Source organism: Pantherophis guttatus, chromosome 11, assembly GCF_059756535.1.
Source record: "Pantherophis guttatus breed Tessera chromosome 11, ASM5975653v1, whole genome shotgun sequence".
NCBI classification, from domain to species: Eukaryota; Metazoa; Chordata; class Lepidosauria; order Squamata; family Colubridae; genus Pantherophis; species Pantherophis guttatus.
The window spans coordinates 11,467,013-11,494,536 of NC_142073.1; the positions used below are offsets into that span (position 1 = coordinate 11,467,013).

Consider the following 27,524-nt stretch of genomic DNA (forward strand, 5'->3'; position numbering starts at 1 on the left):
GGCATGGCAGGGGAAGGATACTGCAAAATCTCCATTCCCACCTGATTCCAGGGGAAGGATACTGCAAAATCTCCATTCCCATCCCACTCCAGGGGAAGGATACTGCAAAATTTCCATTCCCACCCCACTCTGGGGCCAGCCAGAGGTGGTATTTGCTGGTTCTCCAAACTACTCAAAATTTCCACTACCGGTTCTCCGAACTGCTCAAAATTTCCGCTACCAGTTCTCCAGAACCTGTCAGAACCTGCTGGATTTCACCCCTGGTGAGAAGGGTTACAGTCTGCTCTGGAATAAAATAGTTTTTAATGTTTCCATAACCAGGCCGGGATGAGATAATGGTCAGAATGGAAGATGAGAAAGAATAGATGAAGTTGGATAGAAATATAATAAGGCCTTTCAAAACTGATTATTGATTATTAACCTGCTGTAGACCAGTAAAATGTCAAGAAGCGTCTGGCGATTCTTTGATCACAACTTTCACTCTTTTCCGTAACTTGGAAGGAGAACTTTTTCCCTCTGTTTTCGGTTTCTTATCTTTGTCTGTGTGTGGCTCTTTTCCTTATAACAGAATCAGGTTATTTTGGAGGAGATCCTTCTGGCCCTGAGAAAATCAGTGACTTTGAAAGAGTTGGAGCTGGAAAACTGTGGCTTAAAATGGTAAGCAAAGGCCCTTGAACTACAGCTTCCTTAGAAATTTAAGAAATAAAATTCTAACTGTAGTAAAATGTGGAAGCTTTCTGACAATTGAGTTTGCATTAGAGTAGCCAACTATGAGCTCCAATAGTTTAAAGCAGTCTGCAGAAGAAACACTGCAGTTATTCAGAGGTGAGTAAACTATCTTGGAAAATAACCAAACGAAAGAACTCCAACCCACAAAAACAAAACAAAACAAAACAAAACAATTTAATGAAAGAGAATGAATCATTGCTATTAGTAATGGTAGCAATAAAATGTGTATACTGGCCGAGTCCCAATGACTCTGGGTAATTCAACAAATTTGATTTGTTTTAAAACTACTACTTTTACACATAGTTACATTATAATTTCGGAGAAACCAAAATACTGTATTTTCAGTTATTCATGTTGTGCACAAATGCAGCCCATCCACACCATTGAAAAACTCAAGCACTTATGTAGCCTTAGAAGGACATTCATAGTTCCAGATTGACTTTAGCTGTTTTTCTTTGTTGTTGTTATTTGCGAAGTCAACTAACCATCGACCCATTGCGATCCCATGGACAACGTTCTTTCAGGTCTTCCTGTCCTCCACCATCCTCTGGAGTCCATTTAAGCTCATGCCTACTGCTTTGGTGACTCCATCCAGCCACCTCATTCTCTGTCATCCTCTTCTTCTTTTGCCCTCAATCTTTCCCAGCATTAGGCTGTCCTTCCTTCTCATTAGGTGGCCAAAGTATTGGAGTTTCATCTTCAGGATCTGGCCTTCTAAAGAGCAGTCAGGGTTGATCTCTGCTGTTTTTCTAGGTTACATTTATACATTAATCAGAAGCCAAATCAGAAATCAGTCATATCCAATTGGACTGTGGTCAACAATTCTGCTCAACCTCCTTGTGACCACAAGTTCTCCTTCCACGTTTCCATTGAGTGTACACCAAACCGCAGGCTGTCTCTCAATCTCAAAGCTGGAAGGGAAGTCAGGGATAGTCCTCAAAGTTATACTTTATGCATGATTGTACGTTTGGTCTCCTTTCCTCCCTTTCTCTTCAATCCAGGCTGGGTTTCATAAATGTTTGATATACTTTGGAAGCACAGAATGAAAGGAAAACCCATTAAATCCTGAATTGTTGTCAAACAGTTGAAATCAGAGGACTATCTCCCCCTCCATGGTGCTTGAGTTGTGTTGTGAAAAATATGTCATGGATAAGACACAGCACCTCAAAGGAGGGAGCAAACTCCAGACAACTACAAATATTTGCTCACAGCCTTGTTATATCTCTCTGCATGGATTCTTTGTTATTGTGTGATATTGTCTTTTGTAGTGACTTTGCGCAGCAGATGGCCCTTGTCCTTCAAGAATATCCAGATTCTGCATTAAACAGCCTTAATCTCTCTAGAAACCTCCTGGAGGACCGAGGTAGGACATTCCCAATGTCTCAGCAGATGCTTTGAAGTAGGATTTCCCATAATCTGGCCATAAAAATTGGATTGGATTCATCATTATTGTTCAGCTTTTCAACTGTCATATGATTAAAATGGTATGATAGAAATGGATCTGAACTTACTGGTGGAATTATATAGCCAGGGCCATGGTGCCATCTTCCTCCACACATTGGAGGGAGCCCACCATGGAAGAGACTGTGGAGAGTTGGTACCATGGTTAACATGTTGATCAGATCTAGGAAGATCCAGGTTCAAGCCCACATTTAGACGTGGAAAGTTATTGGGAGAATTGGAATAGAATAGAATATAATTCTTTATTGGCCATGTGTGATTGGACACACAAGGAATTTGTCTTGGTGCATACGCTCTCAGTGTACATAAAAGAAAAGATACATTCATCAAGAATCATAAAGTACAACATTTAATGATATTCATAGGGAACAAATAAGCAATCAAATCATATTAGGAAATAGTCAATATAAATCGTAAGGATACCAGCAACAAGGTTACAGTCATGCAGTCATAAGTGAGGGAGATGGGTGATAGGAGCATTGAGAAGATTAATAGTAATGCAGACTTAGTAACTAGTTTGACAGTGTTGAGGGAATTATTTGTTCAGCAGAGTGATGACGTTCGGGAAAAAACTGTTCTTGTGTCTAGTTGTTCTGGTTTGCAGTGCTCTATAGCGTCATTTTTAGGGTAGGAATTGAAACAATTTATGTCCAGGATGCGAGGGGTTTGTAGATATTTTCACAGCCCTCTTTTTGACTCATGCAGTATAGAGGTCCTCAATTGAAGGCAGGTTGGTAGCCATTGTTTTTTCTGCAGTTCTAATTATCCTCTGAAGTCTGTGTCTGTCTTGTTGGGTTGCAAAACCAAACCAGACAGTTATAGAGGTGCAAATGACAGACTCAATAATCCCTCTGTAGAACTGTATCTGTAATTTAAGCCAATTATGGCAGAACCTCAGATGGGTGTATGCATCTGTATGAATTTGCTCATGAATCCTTCACAATACAAACCTGTGATACAGTATAAGCGGAAAACTACTGGTATAAATGGTGGGTTACACCATCTCTATGACTTGTCTATGGTTGGCTTGCTCTGCCTACAGGTATAATTGCTCTAAGCCAGACCTTCGAGCAAAGGAACAAGGGTTTCCAGTCCTTGAACTTCGCAAGGACTTCTGTGACTCAGAAAGGTAAAATCCCATCCTTGTTCTTCTCTACAAAGTTTCTAATGATGATTCCACCTGTCTGAAATCCACAAACTCTTTTCTCCATTGGATCCCTATTGCTGTCCTACTGTGAGACCTATCACTGTGACTGGAAGCCTTTTACTTGCATAAACTATAGCTTGTTCAGTTTACGTCTAAATCCGACACTGTGCACATTCCTTCCCCAAGATTTTCTCTAAAATTATTTCTTTGAGAGGAGGACGTTCTGAAGGAAATTCTCTGTTGTGTAATTTGAATGAGGCCTGGAGAATTTCTCTGCCCAGGTATACTCTTAACATTATATTTTTGACTATGTCTTATTAGGTATGATGGCCTTATGTCAATCTTTCATCAACAATGGACAATTCAGAATCAGCTTATCCCACCTGGACCTCTCTGGAAATCCAGGAAGTTTGTTGGCTGAAGGTGGAAATGTAAGTGTGAATGATTTATGGCAGGGGTCAGCAACTCGTGGCTCTGGAGCCGCATGTGGCTCTTTCATCCCTCTGTGAGGCTCCCTGTCGCTCAAAATATGCGTGACAAACGCCAATGTGCGATACCCAACGACCTGCAATTTATTGAGCTTTTCGACCCCAATAGGCCAACCATGGATAAATCCAAGAAAAGTTTCAGAAGAAAACAGAAGGTTTAATTCAACTACATATGCTAGTTTTGTGGCCTCTCAGGAAATAGTCAGGCACTGGAAGGGTTTTGTGGCTCCCGGTGTTTTCTTTTCTGTGGGAAATGGGTCCAAATGGCTCTTTGAGTGTTTAAGGTTGCAGACCCTTGTATGGGAGCAGTTTAACAAATAACCCTGCCTTCTTCACTCCTTAAAACAGAGAGAAACAGATAATCCCAGTTCCCATGTGAGTTTTGTTAAATGTGTTAAGTGAGTTTTGCCCCATTTTACGACTTTTCTTGCCACATTTGTTAAGTGAACCACTGCGATTGTTAAAACTAGTAACATCGTCGTTAAGTGAATCTGGTTTTTCCATCGGCTTTGCTTTTCAGAAAGTCACAAGGGGATGCTGCAACCGTCATAAATGTGTTATGTTATGTTATGTTATGTTTATTGTACTTGTATACCGCCCTTCTCCTGAAGGACTCGGGGCGGTGAACAGCCAGCAGATAAAATACAGAAAATACAAAATTTAAAACAATATTAAAATCCAATTAAATTAATTTGGCCCACAGTTAAAACACCCCTATATTAAAACCCATAATTTAACGATTTAAAATTAAAACAATTTAAAAAGTTAGGTTAGGTCAGCCCGGCTTGATGAAACAGAAACGTCTTTAAGGCACGGCGGAAAGTGCGCAGATCCGGGATCCATCATATCTCCGGGGGCAACTCGTTCCAGAGGGTAGGTGAAGGCTCTCCCCCTGGGGGCCGCCAGCTGACATTGTTTGGCCGACAGCACCCTGAAGAGCCCCTCTCTGTGGGAGCGTACTGGTCGGTGGGAAGCTACCAGCGGCAGAAGGCGGTCTTGTAAATACCTGGGTCCTAAGCCATGGAGCTCTCTAAAGGTGGTAACCAATACCTTGAAGTGCACCCGGAAGACCACTGGGAGCCACTGCAGCTCGCGCAGGAGATGTGTTACATGGGAGCGCTGAGTCACCCCCATCACCACCCGCGCGGCCGCATTCTGGACCAGTTGGAGCCTCCGGGTGCTCTTCAAGGGGAGCCCCATGTAGAGAGCATTACAGTAGTGATGTGAACCTTTGGTCCCGCCATCTGAATGTAAATCACATGACCATGGGGATGCTACAATGGTCATTAAGTGTGAAAAATGGTCATAAGTCACTTTTTTCAGTGCCCAGACTGTTGTAAGTCGAGGACCACTTGTAATAAGGATTAGATGGGAAATGAAATCTGTGTGATGAAAAGATAAATTAAGTCTATGTTATGTGGTGATTTGCTTTGTTGGTGGCAGTTAAATAACTGATACACTTTTGTCTGGTTATAGCCAAAGGCTATTTGCAATTCAAGCATGCGAAAGGAGTGTTAAAATGCAGAAGCATTTCAGTTTAATTGCTCTCAAACCAATAAAAGTAGATTTCAAAACATAAAGCCATTTCACATACTCATATCCTTTGCAGTCAACTGTATCCCACAAGAGAAAAATTGCTTTCCATTTTTCTGGCTATTTCAGCAAACTTTGCCACCAGCTCAGTGACTACATAGTTTTCACCCATCAGAGATTTTATGACTATCAGCATCTGAGGAGCCGTTCTAATTGTTGACAAAATGTTCCTTGTAGAATTGACACATAATTGGTGAAAGAGTAAATAAGGCAAAATATTTGCAGTTTCCCCCAATGAAAGAGATAACATTCACGGTTCACTAATTTTGCTTGTACTCCTGAAACAATTTCCCTACTAATTAAATAGAATTGTGGTGGGAGATATAACTGGCAATGGATTTTTTAAATGTTATCTTTGAATCTGAATTTGGATCGTGAGTCGTTTGAGCAATGCTGTGATATTTTTAATATTGTTCCACCAGCTACCATCCTGCTTACCTAGGTAAGATAGTGGAGTGAAAGCCTACACTTTGTTGTGTGACACAGTCCATATTTAGTTCACTCCTTACAAGTAAAGGGGAATATTTTAGTGAACTAAAATAATGTTTTAAGGCTCCCTTAAAAATCGGGCTGTATAAGGCCAAGTGCTTATTTCAGGGTTCAGGGTGTCCTCCTGGATTCACAGCTATCTTTAGAAGAGCACATGACGGCCGTGGCCAGGGGGGCCTTTTATCAGGTTCGCCTGATTCACCAGTTGCGTCCCTTTCTGGATCGGGACACCTTGCACACGGTCACTCATGCCCTAGTCACCTCCCGTATGGACTACTGTAATGCTCTCTACATGGGGCTCCCCTTGAAGAGCACCCAGAGGCTCCAGCTGGTCCAGAATGTAGCCGCGCGGGTGATTATGGGCGCAGCTCATTGTGCCCATGTAACACCTCTCCTGCGTTGAGCTGCACTGGCTCCCGGTGGTCTTCCGGGTGCGATTCAAGGTGTTAGTCATCACCTTTAAAGCACTCCATGGCTTAGGACCTGGGTACCTACGAGACCGTCTTTTGCCACCAATAGCCTCCCACCGACCAGTTCGTTCTCACAGGGAGGGACTACTCAGGGTACCGTCAGTCAAAGTATGCTGACTGGCGACTCCCAGGGGGAGGACCTTCTCTGTGGGGGCTCCAACCCTTTGGAATGAACTGCCCCCAGAGATACGGAATATCCCTGATCTCGGTGCTTTCCGCTGTGCCCTCAAGACCATGATGTTCTAATAGGCGGGGCTAAACATATGAACATGTGAATGATTTTTTAAAATGTTATCTAATTCTGGGTTTTATTTAATTGGCCAAACTAAGTAATAATTTTAATTAGCAATTTTATGATGTTTGTGTGTCTATATTTTTCTTGGCTGTACACTGCCTTGAGTTCTACGGGAGAAAGGCGGTATAGAAATATAATAAATAAATAAATAAATAAAATAAAAAAAATATAAGACAGGGAAACATGGTAGAAGTTCTTGACAAGAGCACAGTAGCAATTTCTCTCCTGTCTCTTTTTTTCCAGGGCTTGTTTTCCTTCCTGAGTCAGCCAAATATTTTGGGTCATCTCAATCTCTCTGGGTCAGACTGTGCTCTGGATATGGTGAGCAACTACCATAGCAACCATTGTTTCCGATCCTCCTGGAATGTGTGACATCCTGTCCTTTCCTCTGCCTCGTTTTGGTGAAGTCCATCATGACTGCAAAGAATGTCATGAGCACCTGCAGTGAAAGGACAGGGAAGCCTCCTACGTTAAGCCAGGCAGCTGCTCCATGAGTTGACTTGTATCTCACAATCTTCCTGGCTATTTTTATTCCTCTTGCCAGCTCTTCGGTGCCTTGGCTGGTGGATGCTGTGTCAACCTGACTCATCTGAATCTCTGCAAGAATGTTTACTCTCACAAGTAAGAGCCTGAAATGTTTTGCTAAACTTCTGAGGCTGCTGGGGAGGGGACAGGTCGGTGAAGGGGGTGGGAAAGCTAGGTTCACTGCACTTGCAAACACACACCTGCTTTGGGATTGTTGTGGCCCCGCCCTCTGAGCCTATCTCATTGGAGGAAGAAAGCTCCGAACATGAGGAAGAGGAGTCAGCCAGGCCTACCTCTCCAGGCCCCTCCCCTCTGGCACTGTCTCAGGTGCCGGCCAAGGGAGAGGAGATTAGCTGGGAGCCAGGTGTCTTGGATGAGAGCGAAGGAGAGTCGTCATTCCTGGATGCACGCCAACGAAGGCGTGATAAACGGTTGCAGCAGTTAAGGAGGCGTGCTAGGGATTAGAACTGAGTCAGTGGACCACACCCCAGAGACTATATAAGAGAGGGTGGTGGCTGGTAAAACTCCGTGATGAACAAAAACGAACTTTGGCTAGTCACTTGAACAACGTCTGAAGCTGCCGAAAGGGATATTGTTTTTGCTGGACTATTTGCAATGCGTATGTAATTTATGTTATCTGTTGCAGTAAAAGCTCTTGGCAGACGGTGCTTATATTGCTGCCAAGTTTGAGATAACGACCTGTGTGCGTGCCAAGTACTTTCTTAACCCTTGGCTGGCTATGTTTGTGTGTGTGTGTGGACGGGGACAGATCAGGGATTTGCTAGAGGAACAAACACCATTAGCACAGTGGTGGGTTCGGTCCAGTTCTATAGAACTGGTAGTAAAACCAGCAGGAGGCTCTGCCCACCTGCCACAATGTCATCATGGGTGATCTGCGCGGTCCTGTTGCAAACCAGTAGTAAAGTAAGTAGAACCACCCCTGTATCAGCATTGACACAATCCCCATCTGTCAATTGCAAAAGACAGCTCTATTTGGAATAGCTTACATCCTACAACGATACTTTTAATACCATTGAATGACAACATCTGCCTCTCCCAGATCCTTTGGGAAGGATGCAACAGGTGGATAATTGTGCCAAATCTAGTCTGAACATCCTGGCTGGCTGATGAACCACAGTAAATTTTCCTAAGGACTTGGAATCAAACCACATCTGCATATCGCAAGTCCTTGGGAAGGACTCTGTTGGGAAGGATACAAATGCCAGATTCACACGAAACATCTGGCTAACTGTGCAAACAACCATAATAATGAATAATGAATGAATAGTGAATAAATAGTGAATAGTAATAGGTGCCTCATGCAAGCCCAAAACATCTGGAGCATCACTTCAATACCATCAGAATTGACAAAATCCCCAACCGTCAATTATAAAAGGCTGCTTGACTTGTAACAGCTTACATCCAGCAACACTATTTTTAATACCATGAAACAGGAACAGCTGCCTTTTCCAGGTCCTTGGTTAAGGACTCGAGAGGTGGATAAAAATGCCAAATCCAGTCTTCTTGCAGTATCCTTCCCCTGCCATGCCTACCAAGCCACCCCCACCAAGCCAACCCCACCAAACCACGCCCATAGAACCGGTGGGGAAAAAAATTGAATCCCACCACTGGCTAGATCACATATGGTCCATAATTTTGAAGCAGGATGGAGGTGCTTTCCATTTTAAAATTACTTCTGGCTTCCGAGAGCTCTGAAGGGTTAAACTGGAGATGAGGCCAAAAAATTATTTCGGAATTTTTAATCAAACTGGCTCTCTGCTGCATAAAAGATTTGCCTGGTTCCTGATGCAAGCTGAAGTCACGATCTTGAGGATGTAATCATTGTACGTGTTTGTAATTTAGATCTTGAGGATAATCTCTGCCAGAATTTGCATTTGCACATTAAATCTTGGGAGGCCCAGAATCATTTCTCTCCTCAAGACACAGCCTACAGTAGCAATATTTCTTCTACACAGCCTCATGCAACGAACATCTACATGGTCGTTACTAGCCTTTCGTGCTTCGCAGGGAGCTGTCCAGCCACAGTTGACAAACTGCCTTATTAGTGAGACCAAAAAAAAGGACTGTTCTCTCGCCAGATTGTTAAGCCAGAAGCAACTCTGTGCAAGATACTGCAACAGCCACCAGGCTGCAAAATTTTAAAAAGTGATGGATGAATCTATTCGTTTTTATTTCCATCCTTTTCCCCCCATTCTTCTTTTGATCTAGTTAGAGCATCCGTTGGAGAATTTGTGATGTGTTTTTAAAAGAAGAGAAGAGAGGAGGGGAGGGGAGGGGAGGGGAGGGGAGAGGAGAGGAGAGGAGAGGAGAGGAGAGGAGAGGAGAGGAGAGGAGAGGAGAGGAGAGGAGAAGAGAAGAGAAGAGAAGAGAAGAGAAGAGAAGAGAAGAGAAGAGAGGAGAGGAGAGGAGAGGGGAGGGGAGGGGAGGGGAGGGGAGGGGAGGGGAGGGGAGGGGAGGGGAGGGGAGGGGAGGGGAGGGGAGGGGAGGGGAGCGAAGCGAAGCGAAGCGAAGAGAAGAGAAGAGAAGAGAAGAGAAGAGAAGAGAATTCTTTATTGGCCAAGTGTGATTGGACACACAAGGAATTTGTCTTGGTGCATATGCTCTCAGTGTACATAAAAGAAAAGATAAATGTGCTTATGTCTGCAAGCAATAGAGAGCATTTTATATCATACTTTTCCTAATAAATACAAGGAGAGCTTTTTTTAAAAAAAGCCTTAAATTATTTTCACATCTATTTTAAAACAGTTGAAGCACCCCACAAAATTTAATCCCAGTTTTAAAATATTCAGGATCTGCAAAAAATAACGAAATAAATTGTGGTTGCTGGTTCAAAAGTGCAAAATGCCTTTCGCTGGAGAAATATTTGAAATATTTGACAGAACCGGTGGTAAAGAAATTTGAATTTTACCACTGGTCTGTGGCACTCAATTACTGCCATTTCCTGGAAGAGATGTGATTGCTTTCCAAAATTTGGTGGGTCCTCACATAAAATTTAGGAGTCAACCTTTTTTTTTTTTCCCCTCAGAAAATCCAGAGGTGATCCTTTTGCAATCGGCCAGTTCCTCAGCCAAGCCTCTGCCCTACAACACGTCTCCCTGTCTGGAACCAAGCTTCCACCAGAGGCTTTAAGGTAAAGGAGAGGGAGAAATGTTAAACTGAGTCTTCCAAGGGGAGAGACAGAAAGATGAACTATGGCCACGATATGGGACAAAATACATTAAGGAATGTGTCAACAAGAGAGTTGGCTAATTCATTGCTTGTTTCCTTTTTGGTTTTCCTCAGAGCTTTGCTTCAGGCTTTAGCCAACAACACCCAACTGAAGAATCTGAATCTGGACCTCAGTAGCTGTGAGGTAAACAGTGATTTAGAATAGAATAGAATAGAATGGAATAACAGAGTTGGAAGGGACCTTGGAGGTCTTCTAGTCCAACCCCCTGCCCAGGCAGGAAACCCTTCACCACTTCAGACAAATGGTTATCCAACATCTTCTTAAAAATTTCCAGTGTTGGAGCATTCACAACTTCTGCAGGCAAGTTGTTCCACTTATTAATTGTTCTAACTAATTTCCTAATTTCCTAGGAAGCACATCTGACTGATGGTACAAGAGCCAGTTCCAGAAATTTGAAGCGAAGAATCTGGAAATACACAGGGAACACAGTATTACAGTTCCCCCTCTCCCCTTGAGATTTCATCAAGGAGAATAAGGGGAAGTCGTTCTAAATGTCTCTGTAGATTCTCAGTCCTCGAGGTCATGGTTGTCCCCAAAGGGACAACTCACTTTAAGAGGCAACTGGACTTTCTTTGGTTTTTCTTTAAAAAACATTTCATTCTAAATGTATTTCCTGTCACTGAGAAGACTGGGGTTCCAAGATTCCATTATGCAGATATAATTTTTTGCAAAAATTGCATACCGATAGCCTTTTTTGCATTTAAACCAAGCCAAACAGAATAGGCTTGTTTAGAAAGATTGTGTTTTAGTCAATTTTACTCATTAAAGCAACCACATCTTTTTTTCAGGTTGGCCTGAAAAAAAGTGTGCCTGCTTTCATGAAAAACAATAAAAAGAAAAGCTATGTTTATGCAAGGTTAAGAGCCTTGGTGGTGCAGCGGACTAAGTGCTGTTATGTAGCACTTAGCTGCCTGCAATTAGTGCAAGTTCAAATCTCACCAGGCTCAAGGTTGACTCAGCCTTCCATCCTTCCGAGGCAGGTAAATTGAGGACCCGGATTGTGGGGGCAATAAGATGACTTTGTAGAAACACCGCTTATTGGGGGGGGCCAAAAGCCCTAATAATCAGGTATATACAAAAGAATGAAGGCTATTGCTATAAGTGCATTCTAAGCCGCCCTGAGTCTTCGGAGAAGGGCAGCCTATAAATTGAACTAATAAATAAATAAATAAATAAATAAATAAATAAATAAATAAATAAATAAATAAATAAATAAATAAATAAATAAATAAATAAATAAATAAATAAATAAATAAATAAATAAATAAATAAATAAACAAGGTCTACAACGCTTCATTTGAATCAATTGTAGGGGGCTACTTCTGCCATGAGAAAAAGAGACTAGTTGAATTTGGAAGATCTGTTCTGTATTTCCCCCAAAATAAGACCGGGTCTTATATTAATTTTCTCTCCAAAAGATGCATTATGGTTTATTTTCCAGTTAGGTCTTATTTTGGGAAAAATACAGTACTAAATGCCTCTGTCTGCTGATGATCTTAACTGGGGCTTATTTTTGGGGTAGGGCTTATATTATGGACATCCTGAAAAATCATGCTAGGGCTTATTTTCCGGTTGGATCCTATTTTTGCGGAAACAGGGTATTTTGTTCCTAGTCATAATAATTCCGTGCAACCTCCATGTTGGGAGATATCTGTCAATAGATATAAGCTGCTTTCAGTAGCTACAGAGAAGATATATTGATTCTAGAAGCTTCTGAAGATTAAATGGATCGTGGTTTTTCTGAATAGTTCAACGTTACTACAACAAAACTATCTGACCCTCACTACTATGATCTTTATTTCATAGCTGAGGTCGGCAGGAGCACAAGTGATCCAGGATCTGATCTCAGATGCCAGTTCAATCCGTGACTTGAATTTGTCAGACAATGGTAGGTCAATTTGTTCTCTGCCAGCCTGTTGAGAAAAAGGGGAGAGTGATGTTTCCTACATTTTTCATCCTGACATTAACCCAAGCAGTTGTCGCTGTATCTGGATAGCGGTCAGTACAGTAATCTCTCTGGCTTTCAATTCGGGATATTTGCGGGATATCCAGAGTGCTCATTCAGTTTATCACCAAGTTTGCGGGCACAAACTTCCCAAAAAGAAGCAGGTGGGGTCTTGCTAGGTTTATAGCATCTAAGTACTGCTTTGTTTGCAAGACCTACCCCTCCCCTTTTTGTTCAGCCTATGTCAGTGATGGCTTTTTGCTGTTGCGTGCCAAAAGTGGGGGGAGCACAGAGGGGTTGTGTGCACACGTGCCCATAATTCAATGCGCCCTACCCATGCACACATGACCCCACCACGCTCCCCCCACTTGTGGCACGCGATGGTTGTCCAACATCTTCTTAAAAATTTCCAGTGTTGGAGCATCCACAACTTCTGGAGGCAAGTCATCCCACTGATTAATTGTTCTCACTGTCAAGAAATTTCTCCTTAGTTCTAGGTTGCTTCTCTCCTTGATTAGTTTCCACCCATTGCTTCTTGTCCTGCCCTCAGGTGCTTTGGAGAATAGCTTGACTCCCTCTTCTTTGTGGCAACCCCTGAGATATTGAAACACTGCTATCATGTCTCCCCTAGTCCTTCTTTTCATTAAACTAGACATATCCAGTTCCTGCAACCGTTCTTTGTATGTTTTAATCTCATCTGCTTACATTCTGGGAATGGGAGGGGAAGGGAAATCTATTCATTTTTAAATGATCGTGTCCTTTGTTCCTTTAATGTCTCTGGCTGGCTTCCAAAAAATTCAATAAAAACCTAAGAGTAAAATCTCATTTAAAAAACCCACCCTAAAATACCAATAATAAGCCTTGCCATTTTGTGAACAGTCCTCCTCCCATAAAAGCCATTGGTGAGAACAAGTCCATTGCATGCCCTCAGCATCTCCAGGGTGTCCAAGGGCTCAAAACATTTACCTCCTCCTGAATTAGAGACCTGGGGTTCCTGTCTGAACGCCTCTTTTCTGCAGGCTTTGATTCTGACATGGTGACGCTGGTTTTGAGCCTCAACCGAAGCAAATCCATTAAGCATGTCGCATTAGGGAAGAACTTTAACATCCAATCTAGGTAAGCATTCAACACTCTCTGGACATTAAAAAAAAAAGCAAGCCCAAAATAAGATAGCATTGCTCTGCTTTTGGTAAGAGTAGATCCATCTACAGGATAGGCATTGTAATTAAAAATGGTCTGCTGACGATGAGAATTTGAAACAAAGATCTGATGCTCAACTGAACATCTGGTCACATCGCAAAAAAGTCATCTCTATTGCACTCAATTGTCCAGGGTTCTAAAAGCAGGGGTCGGCTTCAAAAATTTTAGCAAGGGTTCTCTGCCCGGTTGCTGGGTGGGCGTGGGGCATTTTTGCTCTCCCCAGGCTCCGGAGGCTTGTCTCGAGCCTCCAGGAGGGCGAAAACAGCCTCCCTAGGCTCCAGAGGCCCTCTGGAGGCCGGAAATGAGCCCGTTTCCAGACTTCCCAAACTTCCAGTAGGCCAGTTTTTTGCCGTCCCCGAGCCTCTGCATTCGCTCTGCACTTAGCTGCATCCAAAACGGGCTATGTGGGGACTCCTGGGAGGGGCGGGGTGGGCGGGACCAGCCAGGAGTGGGATTTGGGGGTTCTCCAAACTGCACAGAATCTTAGTTAGAGGTTCTCCCGAACCCCTGTGAACAGAGGTGAAATGCTCCCGGTTCTGACCGGATCGGGCGATCCGGTAGCGATCATGGTAGGTGGTTCGGAGAACCAGTAGCAATGGCAGAGCAAAGCTCCGCCCACCCACCCAGGTGTCTGCATGCGCATGTGACCCCTGTCTAAAAGTGTAAGTTTTAAAGGCAGAAAGGTTACAGCACTTGGAAGATTAGAACAATTTCAGTTCCTCTAGTCCAGGCAGAAGATGTTTTATAGCACTTGAAGCTTCTCCGTGAGATCAATCTACTGAGGCAATTGGAGACCTCTTACAGGAGATTTAATTATATGAATTAAAGCTCAAGTGTTGCCAAATTCTTTTCTTTTTTTTTATTCCCTTAGAGAGACTCTCGTTGACACCTTACACCGGATTGTTCAACTCACTCAGGATGAAGATTGTGTAAGTGAGACTTTAAAAAAAAAGGAAGCTTCATTGTTTATAGTACCTCATCATCTCTGGGGCAAACTTATCAGCATCCCTATTTTTATAAATTTGAACTTTTTACAAAGGTCCATGTCTATTTGATAGCAGGCTGATAATTAAAATATAATCTGCTTTCAAAGTTTGAGTCACAGACCAGATCAATGTGCTAGACCAGGGGTGTCACGGAGGCGTCATGTGACTTTTCTCCCTTCGCTAAACGGGGCACGGGCATGGCCAGTGCGTGATGCATCCAGCCCGCAGCCCGCGAGTTTGACAGTCCTATGCTAGACTAAGCTAAAATGTGATTGGGTAATGTACCGTATTTTTTGGAGTATAAGATGCGCTTTCCCCCCCCACTAAACGAGGGTGGAAATGTTGGTGCATCTTATACACTAAATACAGCCATTTTTGGCCTCCTGAAGCCCCACCCCGCTCGCCCCATTTTTGTAATAAAATAAAGTAGAGCTAGTTCTTCTGGATGTGTTTCTATTCTGGACTATCTTGCAAGGCTGATAATGTATTAGGTAAACTTGATTGTCCGCTTCAAGCTGTTTATGAACAGTGCATGCCATATGAGCTACGTTTTAACCTAGTTTAGTCAGTTGCATAACCTCAGCCACTGAGTCAGTGGAAGAGACCCAAACCTAACTCTAAAGGAATATTATTTATTTATTTATTTATTTATTTAAATATAATAAGTTATGAAAACACAACCGTTGCTTTTGAGTTCGGCCTTGACAAGGCTTAGTACGTTGTGTGTGAACCAGCCCACTTATTCCTTGCCCTCTCTGATATGACCAAGATGGACGTTAGAACTTAGAAGGGTTCTCCTTTGTTTTTCCCTGGTTTTATTTCAGTCCCTTGAATCTGTATCAGTGGCCGAATCACGCCTGAAGCTGAGAACCAGCATTCTCCTGGATGGTTTAGGAAGCAACAGCCATCTTGTGGCCTTGGATATCAGCGGCAATGCCATGGGAGACCTGGGTGCCAAAATACTGGCCAAAGCTTTGTCCGTGAATAAAACTCTGAGGTGTGTTGGGCTTCCTCTCTATCAATTGATGAACTTGTTAGAATAATTTTTTGTTTGCCAAGGAGATAGTCAAGCTTTGTCTCTGACATGTTAAAGTAGAAAAATTGGGGGTGAGGGGGGCAAGTCTATGTCCCCAAAAGGTGAATGACTGAATAGGCTGAGTTCAGAAGCCTGAATAGGGTGAGGACTTTGTAACATGGATGGAACCCCAGCAGAAAACCTCAAGGCTATGGTGGTTGTTGTTGTTAGTTGCGAAGTCATGTCTGACCCATCATGACCCCATGGACAACGTTCCTCCAGGCCTTCCTGTCCTCTACCATCCTCTGGAGTCCTTTTAAGCTCACGCCTACTGCTTCGGTGACTCCATCCAGCCACCTCGTTCTCTGTCGTCCCCTTCTTCTTTTGCCCTCAATCTTTTCCAGCATTAGGCTCTTCTCCAGTGAGTCCTTCCTTCTCATTAGGTGGCCAAAGTCTTTGAGTTTCATCTTCAGGATCTGGCCTTCTAAAGAGCAGTCAGGGTTGATCTCCTCTAGGACTGACCAGCTTGATCGCCTTGCAGTCCAAGGGACTCGCAGGAGTCTTCTCCAGCACCATAGTTCAAAGGCCTCAATTCTTTGGCGCTCAGCCTTTCTTATGGTCCAACTTTCACAGCCATACATTGCAACTGGGAAAACCATCGCCTTGACTATACGCACTTTTGTTGGCAGGGTGATGTCTCTGCTTTTTAGTATGCTCTCTAGATTTGCCAAGGCTATTGTAGAGGGCCACAAAGATCATCTTGAGAGAAAAAGTCAGAAGTTGTTTCAGAAACAACAAGGGCAAGAAACAACAAGGGCTTGGGAAAGGAGACAGTGTAAGAAGGAGGTGAGCTCCTTCTTGACTTCTTGGAGTATGAGAGGCAAGGGAGGAAAAACACAATGTCAACTTGCAAAGCTTTCAAGTTGCCATGAGCAGGAGGGAGGGAGAACTGAAATGAATTCCATACATTCTTCCTGACCGCAATCAGAAGGAGGGTGTTAGGTTTCACAGCCAGCCAAAGTGGTTAATTGGAGAATGTGATTTATGACATGGCAAGAGAAGAAGGGAGAGACAGGGTCATAGGGGAACGTAAATCTACGTAGGATCAGTCCTAACTGCATCCGAGTATTGCCGGAATGTTGCTCCTAATAAATGACTGTATTTCCTTTGAAGTTTGGATCATGGCTCATGAATTAATTAGGGCATCTTTCGGAAACTTGACACACAACCTATCTTGCAAGATTCTGTTACTATGGCCTAGCTCAAAAAAGCCTAGTTCTAATCTGCATGTGGGGTAGGTTTCTTGGTCTGGACAACCTAGAAAGGTTGACAGCCATCTACCCTGGATTCAAATGCTGAAAAAACATCTTAGAAGAAAGTAGCGAAGTATTTTCAGGAGAAGTGGAACAGATATTTATAATGAGGGAAAACTTAGAAGATGCACCCAATTGCTTGATGTCTGCACCAAGTCTATTTTTTATTAGACATTTATCTGTTCATAGGACTCTAATATGGGATAGAAACAACATAACCTTATACGGATTTCTTGATGTGATTTCAGCTTTGGAAAGGTGAGTATCTTTATCTTTTTTTATAGTGGTAGCCAAGAGCTAAAAAAAAAATAATAATACAGAAAATAAGGAACATTTAGCAACTTCAAGTTATCCCTAACTTTTTTCTTACTAGCATCCAAGCATCTGAGATAATAACTACAACGTCAACATAAACTGGAGAGGCTGGGTCAAATGGCATCTTTCGCAGGATGCAATTTTTATGCGTTGGAATTATTTTTAAACTTGGGTTTTGATGATGCTTAATTTGTTCACGAGTCCCTTAGCAGGATGCAAAGCCTGAAACCGAAACCCATAAAAGTGCTTCAGGCTACACAAGGCAATTAACTAAGTTAAAATTAAATATTTTTATGGGTTATAAGAAAAGGTTGGACTCAGGGGTGGGCTTCAAAAATTTTAGCAAGGGGTTCTCTGCCCGGTTGCTGGGTGGGCGTGGCAGTGGTGGGCGTGGCCTAGTTGGCCTCCTAGTCAGCTTCCTCAAGCCTCCAGGAGGGCGAAAACGGCCTCCCCAGGCTCCAGAGGCCCTCTGGAGGCTGGAAACAGGCCCATTTCTGGCCTTCCCAAACTTCCAGTAGGCCCATTTTTTGCCCTCCCAGAGCCTCCATGAGCACCTTTGCACTTACCTGCATCCAAAACATTCCATGTGGGGACTCCTGGGGGGGGGCTGCCAGGAGTGGGATTTGGGGGTTCTCCAAACTGCACAGAATCTTAGCTAGAGATTCTCCCAAACCCCTGAGAACCCCCAGTTGGACTCATAAATTCATTCCATAAATTCATTCCCATGTCAGAAAACCAGTCATAAGTATGTTTTTGGCAGCCTGTCATAACTTTGAACGGTCCCTAAGCAACCAGTCATTAAGCGAGGACTACCTGTAAACCCTAACCCATTTGTTTTTTGCACAGCATGCTAAATCACAATAAAGATTGAAGGAGCTTGCACATTTAGCACAGAATACATCTTCTATCTGGCCTACTTTATAAATGTGGGAATTCAGCCATAGTATGTTGAAGGAGGATAACTGGGATCACACAGCAAAGTTACACCATAATTTGGTTCAAGAGTTGTCAAAGCCCAACCACTGTTGGAGCTTTATGAGTTTACAGGTAGTCCTCGACTTACAACACTCCATTTTGTGACCATTCAAAGTTACAACAGCACCGGGGGGGGGAGTGATTTATGACCATTTTTCACACTTACGACCGTTACAGCATCCCTATGGTCATGTGATCAAAACTTTTGGCAACTGCCTCATATTTATGACGGTAGTAGTGTCCCGGAGTCACATGATGCCGTCGGCCAGACAGTGCCGGCTGGCGACCCCAGGGGGAGAGCCTTCTCTGTGGCAGCACCTGCCCTCTGGAATGACCTGCCCCCTGAGATATGCACAATATCAGAACTCCGGACTTTTTGTCAGGCCCTGAAAACACACCTATTCCATCTAGCCGGGCTGGCTTGATCCCATCCTCTCAGTTTTAATTGAATTCGGTTTTAATTGGGTTGTTTTAAATCTGGGGCCAAAATTATTTAATTGTTTTTTAAACTGTTTTTAAATTTTATATGCAATGTTTTATCTCGGCTGTACACCGCCCTGAGTCCCACAGGAGAAGGGCGGTATAGAAATAAAATAAAATAAAATAAATAAAATAAAATAAATAAATGATCCCCTTTTGCGACCTTCTTACAAGCAAATATCAAATGGGGAAGCCAATTCATTTAACAACCGTGTTACTGACTTAATTACGGCAGTGACTCATTTAACAACTGTGGGAAGAAAGGTCGTAAAAGGGAGCAAAATTCACTTAACAAGTGTTTCACTCAGCAACAGAAATGTTGCTTACAATTGCAGTCGTAAGTCAACCATATAGTTTTGTGTCTGGTGCAAATCCAGCCAATTGTGACTTAAAACCGATCATAATGAAGCACCTGAGTTGATGCGTTCAGCAACTACTTCATGTTCCTGCTGAAGAAATCTGAGCGCTAGAAAGCTCATGCTACATTAAACGTGTTAGTCTTTGAGGTATCACAAGACTCTGCTTGTTTTGCTGAATTAACATGAGCAAACTCCCCAAGGTAAGTGCTGACTTTCATATTTTCTGCCTTAATGCATCTTTCTGCAGTTGGAACTGGAAAACAATCCTGAATTAACTGGCATCAAAACACCGAACATGTGTCATATGTAGCCCAGTGGTGGGTTGGTCCTGGTTCAGGCCGGTTCGGGCGAGCCGGTAGTGGTGATGATGTGATGTCACCGAACCGGTTTTCTTTGACTGGGAGCTGGGTCCTCCCGCCCGCCCCCACGTTAAACTTACCTTTATTTCTCGTTTTTTAGCCCAGCTGATAGGCGCGGCAGAGGGGATTGCCGCACCTCAGCTGGACAGGAACCTAATGCGCTTGCGCAGAGCAAAGCACGTGCGCAAGGTTGTATAAGATACGATTCGGTCAATACTCTGTTCATAAAATATGTATGTGAAAGAAAAAAATCAATAAAATGTGTTTTTAAAAAAAGAAAGAAAAGAAATGTTGGGCTCGGTTTTGACCAGCATTCCACCATTCTTTTCCATCTGAGTGTACAAGTTGGCTAGAATTAACCACAATGTTAAAGTGTACAATTCAGAAACTAGAATAAAAGCCAATGTATTTAAGCATACTTCTCAATATCTACGGACTTGTAGACATCGAAATTAGAATTGCTTTGCCCCTTCTGTGTACCCCAGTGGTGGGGCCAAGCACACCACTGCCCTGGGACAATGTCCCGAAGAGGTCATTGTAATTTGGGTCGTCTAATGAATATGGTGCCTGTTCTCCAGGAATTTCATCCTCACGAAAATGCCTTTGCCCATGAACGACATTGCTGTGGCTTACCGGAGTCATCCAGAGAAAATGGAGGAAATTGTGCACCAGGTACAAAGGGGGAAGAGATGTTGAAAGAGAGAGAGAGGGTAATCATTTAACCCAGGGAGCAATCTTCTTCAGCTTGGGAGCCTCTTTTGAATGCTCAGGTTCTGCCAAAGGATTTATGTACGGTATTTATGTAATGGTGCATGTTCCAAGATGGTGGGCATAGGATACCTATTTTTTGGCTGCTTTTTTAGGTAGAAGGGAAAGGGCATATCTTATTCCTTCTGTATGTGATGTGCCTGTTTGTGTGTCTACAGATACAGTCGTACCTTGCAAGAAATCAGATTCAAGCAAACCTGCTCAAGGAGAAAGGCCAGCTCCAGCTCGACAGTCAAGCCAACTCTTCTGAACAGGTGGGAATACCTGGAACCCTCCTATCTTTCTTGCTTTGCATCTAGCTTGCCCACATGTTCTAAGGGGACGCTGTGGCTCAATGGCTAAGGCGCTGAGCTTGTCGATCGGCAGTTCAGCTGTTCGAATCCCTAGGGCCGCGTAACGGGGTGAGCTCCCGTTACTCTCGTATTGACTACTGCAATGCTCTCTACATGGGGCTGCCCTTGAGGACCACTCGGAGGCTTCAGCTGGTGCAGAATGCGGCCGCGCGGGTAGTGATGGGAGTGTCCCGACACTCCCATGTTACACCTCTCCTGCGTGACTTGCATTGGCTGCCGGTTGCCCTCCGGGTGAGATTCAAGGTGCTGGTGATTACCTATAAAGCCCTACATGGCCTAGGCCCAGGATATTTGCCGGACCGTCTGCAGCCAGCAACAGCTTCCCATCGCCCGGTGCGCTCCCACAGGGAGGGCCTACTCAGGGTGTCGTCGGCCAGACAGTGTTGGCTGGCGACCCCCAGGGAGAGAGCTTTTTCTGTGGGCACACCCGCCCTTTGGAATCAACTCCCTCTGTAGCTCCGGGTGGCCCCCGACCTTCGCTCTTTCCGCCGTGGGCTGAAAACTTGGCTATTTCACCTGGCCGCCTTGGACTGATGGGGGTTTTAATCTGGGTTTTATTGAAGTTCTTAATTTTAACTTGGACTTCTGTTTTAATGGTTTGTCTGTTCTGTTTTAATTGTTGTGAGCCGCCTTGAGTCCTGTGGAGATAGGGCGGCATACAAGTCCCAACAAATAAATACTTGTCCCAGCTTCTGCCAACCTAGCAGTTCGAAAGCACGTAAAAATGCAAGTAGAAATATAGGGACCACCTTTGGTGGGAAGGGAACAGCGTTCCGTGCGCCTTCGGCGTTGAGTCATGCCGGCCACATGACCACGGAGACGTCTTCAGACAGCGCTGGCTCTCTTCGGCTTAGAAACAGAGATGAGCACTGCCCCCTAGAGCCAGAAACGACTAGCACACATGTGCATAGGAACCTTTACCTTTACCTGCCCACATGTTCTAAGCAAAGGCAAAAGATATTGCTTAAAGTCAATTCATCAAAATGCACATCGGTTGGCTGGGAATATTGAGAGTTGATGTATATAGGGACATAAAACAAATGAAGAATAGCTGCAGGATTTTGGCTATGGCTAGTCTAGAGAAAAGGAGGACTAGGAGGGACATGATAGCAGTATTCCAGTATCTGAGAGGCTGCCACAAAGAAGAGGGGGGTTGACTTATCTTCCAAAGCATCCAGAAGGCAGGACAAGAAACAATGGATGGAAACTAATCAAGGAGAGAAGCAACCTAGAAGTAAGGAGCTACCACTCATTAACAGTGAGGACAATTAACCAGTGGAACAGCTTGCCTCCAGAAGTTGTGGGTGCTTCATCACCGGAGGCTTTTAAGAAGAGACTGGACAGCCACTTGTCTGAAATGGTATAGAGTCTCCTGCTCAAGCAGGGGTTTGGACTAGAAGACCTCCAAGGTCCCTTCCAGCTCTATTCTGAAATTCAGCACCTCTACAAGATGCTGCTTGGAGAAGGCGGATCCAAAGATGATGAGCTTTTCCCAAGAGGTCCATGAAGGCTGCCAGAAATGAGAACAAAATCGTAGAACAAGTCAACTGCTTCCCAGTTGTTATCTTCCTGGACTTAGAACAACACCGTGAGGTTATTTTTATGATCCCAAAGTTGGGGATGGGGATCCCAAAGTTCAAGAACATTTCTGAGTCCACGTTTGAGGGCAGTCTCCTCAACGAAATATGTCCCCTTATTCTCAGCCTTGCAAGCCTCCACAATGGCAGCCCTCCAATTCAAACTGGGATGCTGCTGGTACAAATTAAATGTTATAATCTGCAATAAGGGGGAAGGTGCTATTTATATTTCGCCAAATGCTAGACTGTTCTGGAATCGGAAATGTGACGATGCCTCTTGGGAAATGTCTCCCCCGTATCGCATTCAAGATGGGAAATAATCAATGCTTCGTTGGGATGTGAATTTGCCCCAAAATACCAGATTCTGATGCTGACCCTGGTTGGCTTATATAGCCACCAAATCAATCGATAGGCATGCCTGCCTCACTATGAATTGAATCCAATGGGCCCATCCACTTTACAGTATATAGTGGCAGAATTCCACCTGAATTCTGACTAGTCTTTGTAAAGGTACGGAAGGTGATGGAAAGTTTGAAAACCACATTCCCCTTTTCCATCCATTTTCTCTTTAAGTCGGGACTATAGAAGGCTGGACAATTCGGCTTCACTCACACTGACCGAGAACTTCTAGAATTCTATAAGTCTACAGGTCCCACACTAGTGGTAAACAATCATCAAAGGATCTCTTTTTGGTTTCAAAAACTATTAAGCAATATTTTCCCCAATGTAGCATGCTTACTCAGAGCAGCCTTTGGTTAGAATAGAATAGAATAGAATAGAATAGAATAGAATAGAATAGAATAGAATTAGAATTAGAATTAGAATTAGAATTAGAATTAGAATTAGAATTAGAATTAGAATTAGAATTAGAATTAGAATTAAATACAATACCAATACCAATACCAAATGCAATGCAATGCAATGCAACACAACACAACACAACACAACACAATTCTCTATTGGCCAAGTGTGATAGGACATACAAGGAATTTGTGGTGTATATGCTCTCAGTGTACATAAAAAGACAAGATACATTCATTAAGAATCATAAGGTACAACATTTAATGATAGTCATAGAGTACAAATAAGCAATCAAATCATACTAGGAAACAATCAATATAAATGGTAAGGATACAGCAACAAGTTATAGTCATTCAATCATAAGTGGGAGGAGATGGGTGATAGGAACAATGAGAAGATTAATAGTAATAGTAATGCAGACTTAGTGAATAGTTTGACAGTGTTGAGGAAAATTATTTGTTTAGCAGAGTGATGGCGTTCGGGAAAAAACTGTTCTTGTGTCTAGTTGTTCTGGTGTGTGGTGCTCTATAGCGGCATTTTGAGGGTCGGAGTTGAAACAATTTATGTCCAGGATGCAATGAGTCTGTAGATATTTTCACAGCCCTCTTTTTGACTCGTGCAGTATACAGGTCCTCAATGGAAGGCAGGTTGGTAGTCATTGTTTTTTCTGCAGTTCTAATTATCTTCTGAAGTCTGTGTCTGTCTTGTTGGGTTGTAGAGCCAAACCAAACAGTTATAGAGGTGCAGATGACAGACTCCATAATTCCTCTGTAGAACTGGATCAGCAGTTCTTTGGGCAGTTTGAGCTTCCTGAGTTGGCGCAGAAAGACCATTCTTTGTTGTGCATTTTTTATGACGTTTTTGAAGTTCTGGAAGTTGAAATCCAGTACACCTGGTGGAATCAGTGTAGAAGAGGATACAATGCCTTGATAGAAGAGAAAATTTATACCTCCGGGTTGAACTGTGCGGTCCTTGCTGCTCTCTGAGCCTGGTGGTTTTCTTGCAGACATTTCTTTACCAAACTAGGTAACATCATCAGTATCTTGAACCATAAAACTTGAATTTTATGTGGGACAATTGATTTTATGGGCAAAGGAATAAAGGTACAACATCATATAGATTTTCACTAGAAACATGTCCTGTGCATGTCTATGCTACTCCAGTAGAAGGCTACAAGCCCTATTCCAGCAAAAGTACTCCAGGTAAAGTACTTAAAAATGTTTTTCAGGGATCAGACATCTTTCGGTTTCCCTTTCTCTTTCTAGTGCCGACCTATTGTTGCGACATTGTCTTGGAACATCTAATGATCTTGCTTTCATTGTTAGGCGGTGAAAGATGCTTGCCAGACTGTGCAGAAGTATATCGGGCTGCTGAGCTGTGTTCAGGATGTGGAAGTTAAGGCTGATCTGCTTTGGGCTGAGGAAGCCATTAAGGATGCAACCCTCTTCATGGATGTGGGTTATTTTCCCCTTCATTGTGTTCATTACTTTCCGTTTTGATGGTTTCTCTTGATTTGGATGGGAGAAGAATCAGAATCAGAATCAGAATCAGAATCAGAATCAGAATCAGAATCGAATCGAATCGAATCGAATCGAATCGAATAGAATAGAATAGAATAGAATAGAATAGAATAGAATAGAACAGAACAGAACAGAACAGAACAGAACAGAACAGAACAGAACAGAACAGAACAACGGAATGAAGAGTAGAGTAGAATAGATCAGAACAATGGAAGGAAGAGTAGAGTACAGTAAAGTAGAATAGAACAGAACAGAACAGAAGAGAACAACGGAATGAAGAGTGGGGTAGAGTAGAGTAGAAGAGAAGAGAACAACGGAATGAAGAGTAGAGTAGAACAGAACAGAACAGAACAACGGAATGAAGAGTGAGGTAGAGTAGAGTAGAATAGAAGAGAACAACGGAATGAAGAGTAGAGTAGAATAGATCAGAACAATGGAATGAAGAGTAGAGTACAGTAAAGTAGAGTAGAACAGAACAGAACAGAACAGAACAACGGAATGAAGAGTAGAGTAAAGTAGAGTAGAACAAAACAGAACAGAACAACGGAATGAAGAGTAGAGTAGAGTAGAGTAGAACAGAAGAGAACAACGGAATGAAGAGTAGCGTAGAGTAGAGTAGAGTAGAGTAGAATAGAATAGAACAGAACAGAACAGAACAGAACAGAACAGAACAGAACAGAACAGAACAGAACAGAACAGAACAGAATAGAATAGAATAACAGAGTTGGAAGGGACCTTGGAGGTCTTCTAGTCCAACTCCCTGCTCAGGCAGGAAACCCGATACCATGTCAGACAAATGGTTGTCCAATCTCTTCTTAAAACATCCGGAGTTGAAGCATTCACAACTTCTGGAGGCTGGTTGTTCCATTGATTACCAGGTAGTTTCATTGTCCAGCCTGATTTCGCCATCACACTAAATAAAAGTGGTTTTCAGAGTTAAGTTCAGAATGGCTATGTGAATCCAGCCATTGTGACTTGATGCTGAGCATCCTAACAATTGCATTCAGCCAACAGTGATGAAGATCAACCACACTTAGACTTTTGGGAGAACCTATTCTCAGTTTCATTGTAGAGGTCATGCCAGGTGCCCCTATAACCATAAGGATGTCGCTCCTGACATGACATTCTCATATAAATGGTATGTCAATTTTGTAATTCATATCATTTGTGCAATGATGTCATAATGCACTTAACCTCACTTTCTCATCCCACTGATGGATGACAGTGTGTAGCAGAAGAGTTAAGGTTATGCTGGAATCTTCTGATATCATGAATAACTTTCCTTGAGATAGGCCTTAAAATGTTGGCTTTAAGTGCTGCCTGTTTGTTTCATTCCAGTGTTTTATTTTAAAAAAAAGTAAGAAGAACATTTGGTCCAATAAATATGTTCCTCCAAATTTATTGATGAACAACAACTCCTAGAATTCCTGCTCATCAGCCTGCTGGCCGTGGTAGGAGTTGTAGATCTGATCTGGAGAGTGGAAAGGTCCTCACCCTTGCTGTTCTCCATCAGATGTTGTTGAAGTCCACCTCCTTTCATTGTTGATCACCAAGACCATGCTGGCTACTTGGGAAAACTCTACCCATCTCTTTTCCACCAGATTTTGCCCGTTTTGTACGAAGTGGGAAGGGCTTCCTACCAGAACTGCAAGCTTCAGCACAAATTGGAAAAACTAATTGAGGAAGTTTCTCAGACCTACAGCAAGGAGATTCAGGTGGGCTTTGGTGTTGTTGCGTTGAGCTGTTGATCACAAACGTCTTTTTCTCCTTGATCTTTTGGGAAACTCCTGTAGCCGCAGAGAGCCTATATCAGTGATGGCTAACCTTTTTGCCATCGCGTGCCAGGAAGGGGGTGGGGGGGGAGGTTCGCGAGTGTGCACGTGCCCACACCCATAATTCTATGTGCCCTGCCCTGCGCATGCATGCATGTCCCTGCCCCCCGCTCCTGGCACACAATGGCCAGGTAGGCCCATTTTTCTTTCTCACCTGGTTCCAGATCCTCTCTATGCATCTGGGGAGGGCAAAAACAGCCTTCCCCAGCCCCTCGGAGGCCCGAAACAGCCTGATTCCCAACTTCCAGTTGGACACGAAGTGACATTTTTTGTTGTCCCCAGCCTCCAGAGACTACTAGAGAGGCTGAGCTGGCATGCCAGGTGACATGACTCCGTGTGCCACCTGTGGCACGCGTGCCATAGGTTCGCCATCACAGGCCTATATTGAACTAGATGGAGAGACTTTCTGCTTTAGAAGAAGACAACTTCCTTTCTATGGTCTTCATCTAACATTTGTACTGCAAAAGCCTAGCATTTGATGTTGGCCTGGAAATTAGTGTCCTGGTAACCTTGCTTTAATTGCTTTTTTTAAATGAACAATATCTACTCCATATGATAGAACAATATGTCCAAGAACATGTCGCTTAGCTTTTGCCATTCTGATGCCATCTGGCTATGTGGAAATGGAAATACCAAAACTGTCCACTCGGTCCATTTGAAAAGTTTCAGGTGAAGAAGGATTATTTTGGCCATATCTTTGAGAATTCACAAACATGTCCCTCTCTCTGACTATGAAAAGCTGAAGATAAAGGAAATTTTTGTAGCTCAGAGTTGAATACGGGGTCTCCTTGGTACTCTCTGAGCTGATTGTTTTGTTGCACACATTTCATTACTCAAAGTAGGTAACTGGGAGCAAACCCCACACCTTACTAGCACTGATGATGTTACATACAGCAGTGGCCAAAAATGTGGGAACCCTTTGGGAAAAGTGTATTTTCTAAAACTAGCTAATAACACCACTTTTTAGGGGTGGGGGTAGTACTATAAAATTATATACCAATGGAAAGATAATTTAATCAAGAATGTAGTGCAATAACTTTTATGAAGGATTTGTTATTAGAATAGCAGTTATAAAGAAGAAAAGTGAAACGAGATATACAAAAATTATCATCATGTCAGTTAATACTTCATTGGGTAACCTTTAGCATGAATTATGGCCTTACAACGTCTTCCCATGGAGTGAACCAAGTCTTTTCTTTCTGCAGCTGTTACAATGTGAAACCAAGATCGAATGATTGCTTCTATTAACTGGGTTTTATTGCTGGGTCGCTTCTGACTA

General features: G+C 43.1%; 1 protein-coding gene across 1 annotated transcript in view; it reads left to right on the top strand.

The window, feature by feature from the left end:
* CARMIL2 (capping protein regulator and myosin 1 linker 2) overlaps positions 1 to 27,524 on the top strand; it is a 67,653-nt gene that overhangs the window by 11,050 nt on the left and 29,079 nt on the right. The window contains exons 8-24 of the mRNA XM_087877257.1: positions 569 to 657; positions 1,998 to 2,092; positions 3,233 to 3,319; positions 3,659 to 3,768; positions 6,916 to 6,993; positions 7,217 to 7,293; positions 10,244 to 10,348; positions 10,501 to 10,570; positions 12,254 to 12,335; positions 13,412 to 13,508; positions 14,464 to 14,521; positions 15,403 to 15,575; positions 17,096 to 17,164; positions 19,973 to 20,066; positions 20,321 to 20,416; positions 24,219 to 24,347; positions 26,015 to 26,128. Of these exons, the coding sequence (XP_087733383.1) occupies positions 569 to 657; positions 1,998 to 2,092; positions 3,233 to 3,319; positions 3,659 to 3,768; positions 6,916 to 6,993; positions 7,217 to 7,293; positions 10,244 to 10,348; positions 10,501 to 10,570; positions 12,254 to 12,335; positions 13,412 to 13,508; positions 14,464 to 14,521; positions 15,403 to 15,575; positions 17,096 to 17,164; positions 19,973 to 20,066; positions 20,321 to 20,416; positions 24,219 to 24,347; positions 26,015 to 26,128 (1,623 nt within the window). The remainder of the gene's footprint in view (positions 1 to 568; positions 658 to 1,997; positions 2,093 to 3,232; positions 3,320 to 3,658; positions 3,769 to 6,915; positions 6,994 to 7,216; positions 7,294 to 10,243; positions 10,349 to 10,500; positions 10,571 to 12,253; positions 12,336 to 13,411; positions 13,509 to 14,463; positions 14,522 to 15,402; positions 15,576 to 17,095; positions 17,165 to 19,972; positions 20,067 to 20,320; positions 20,417 to 24,218; positions 24,348 to 26,014; positions 26,129 to 27,524) is intronic.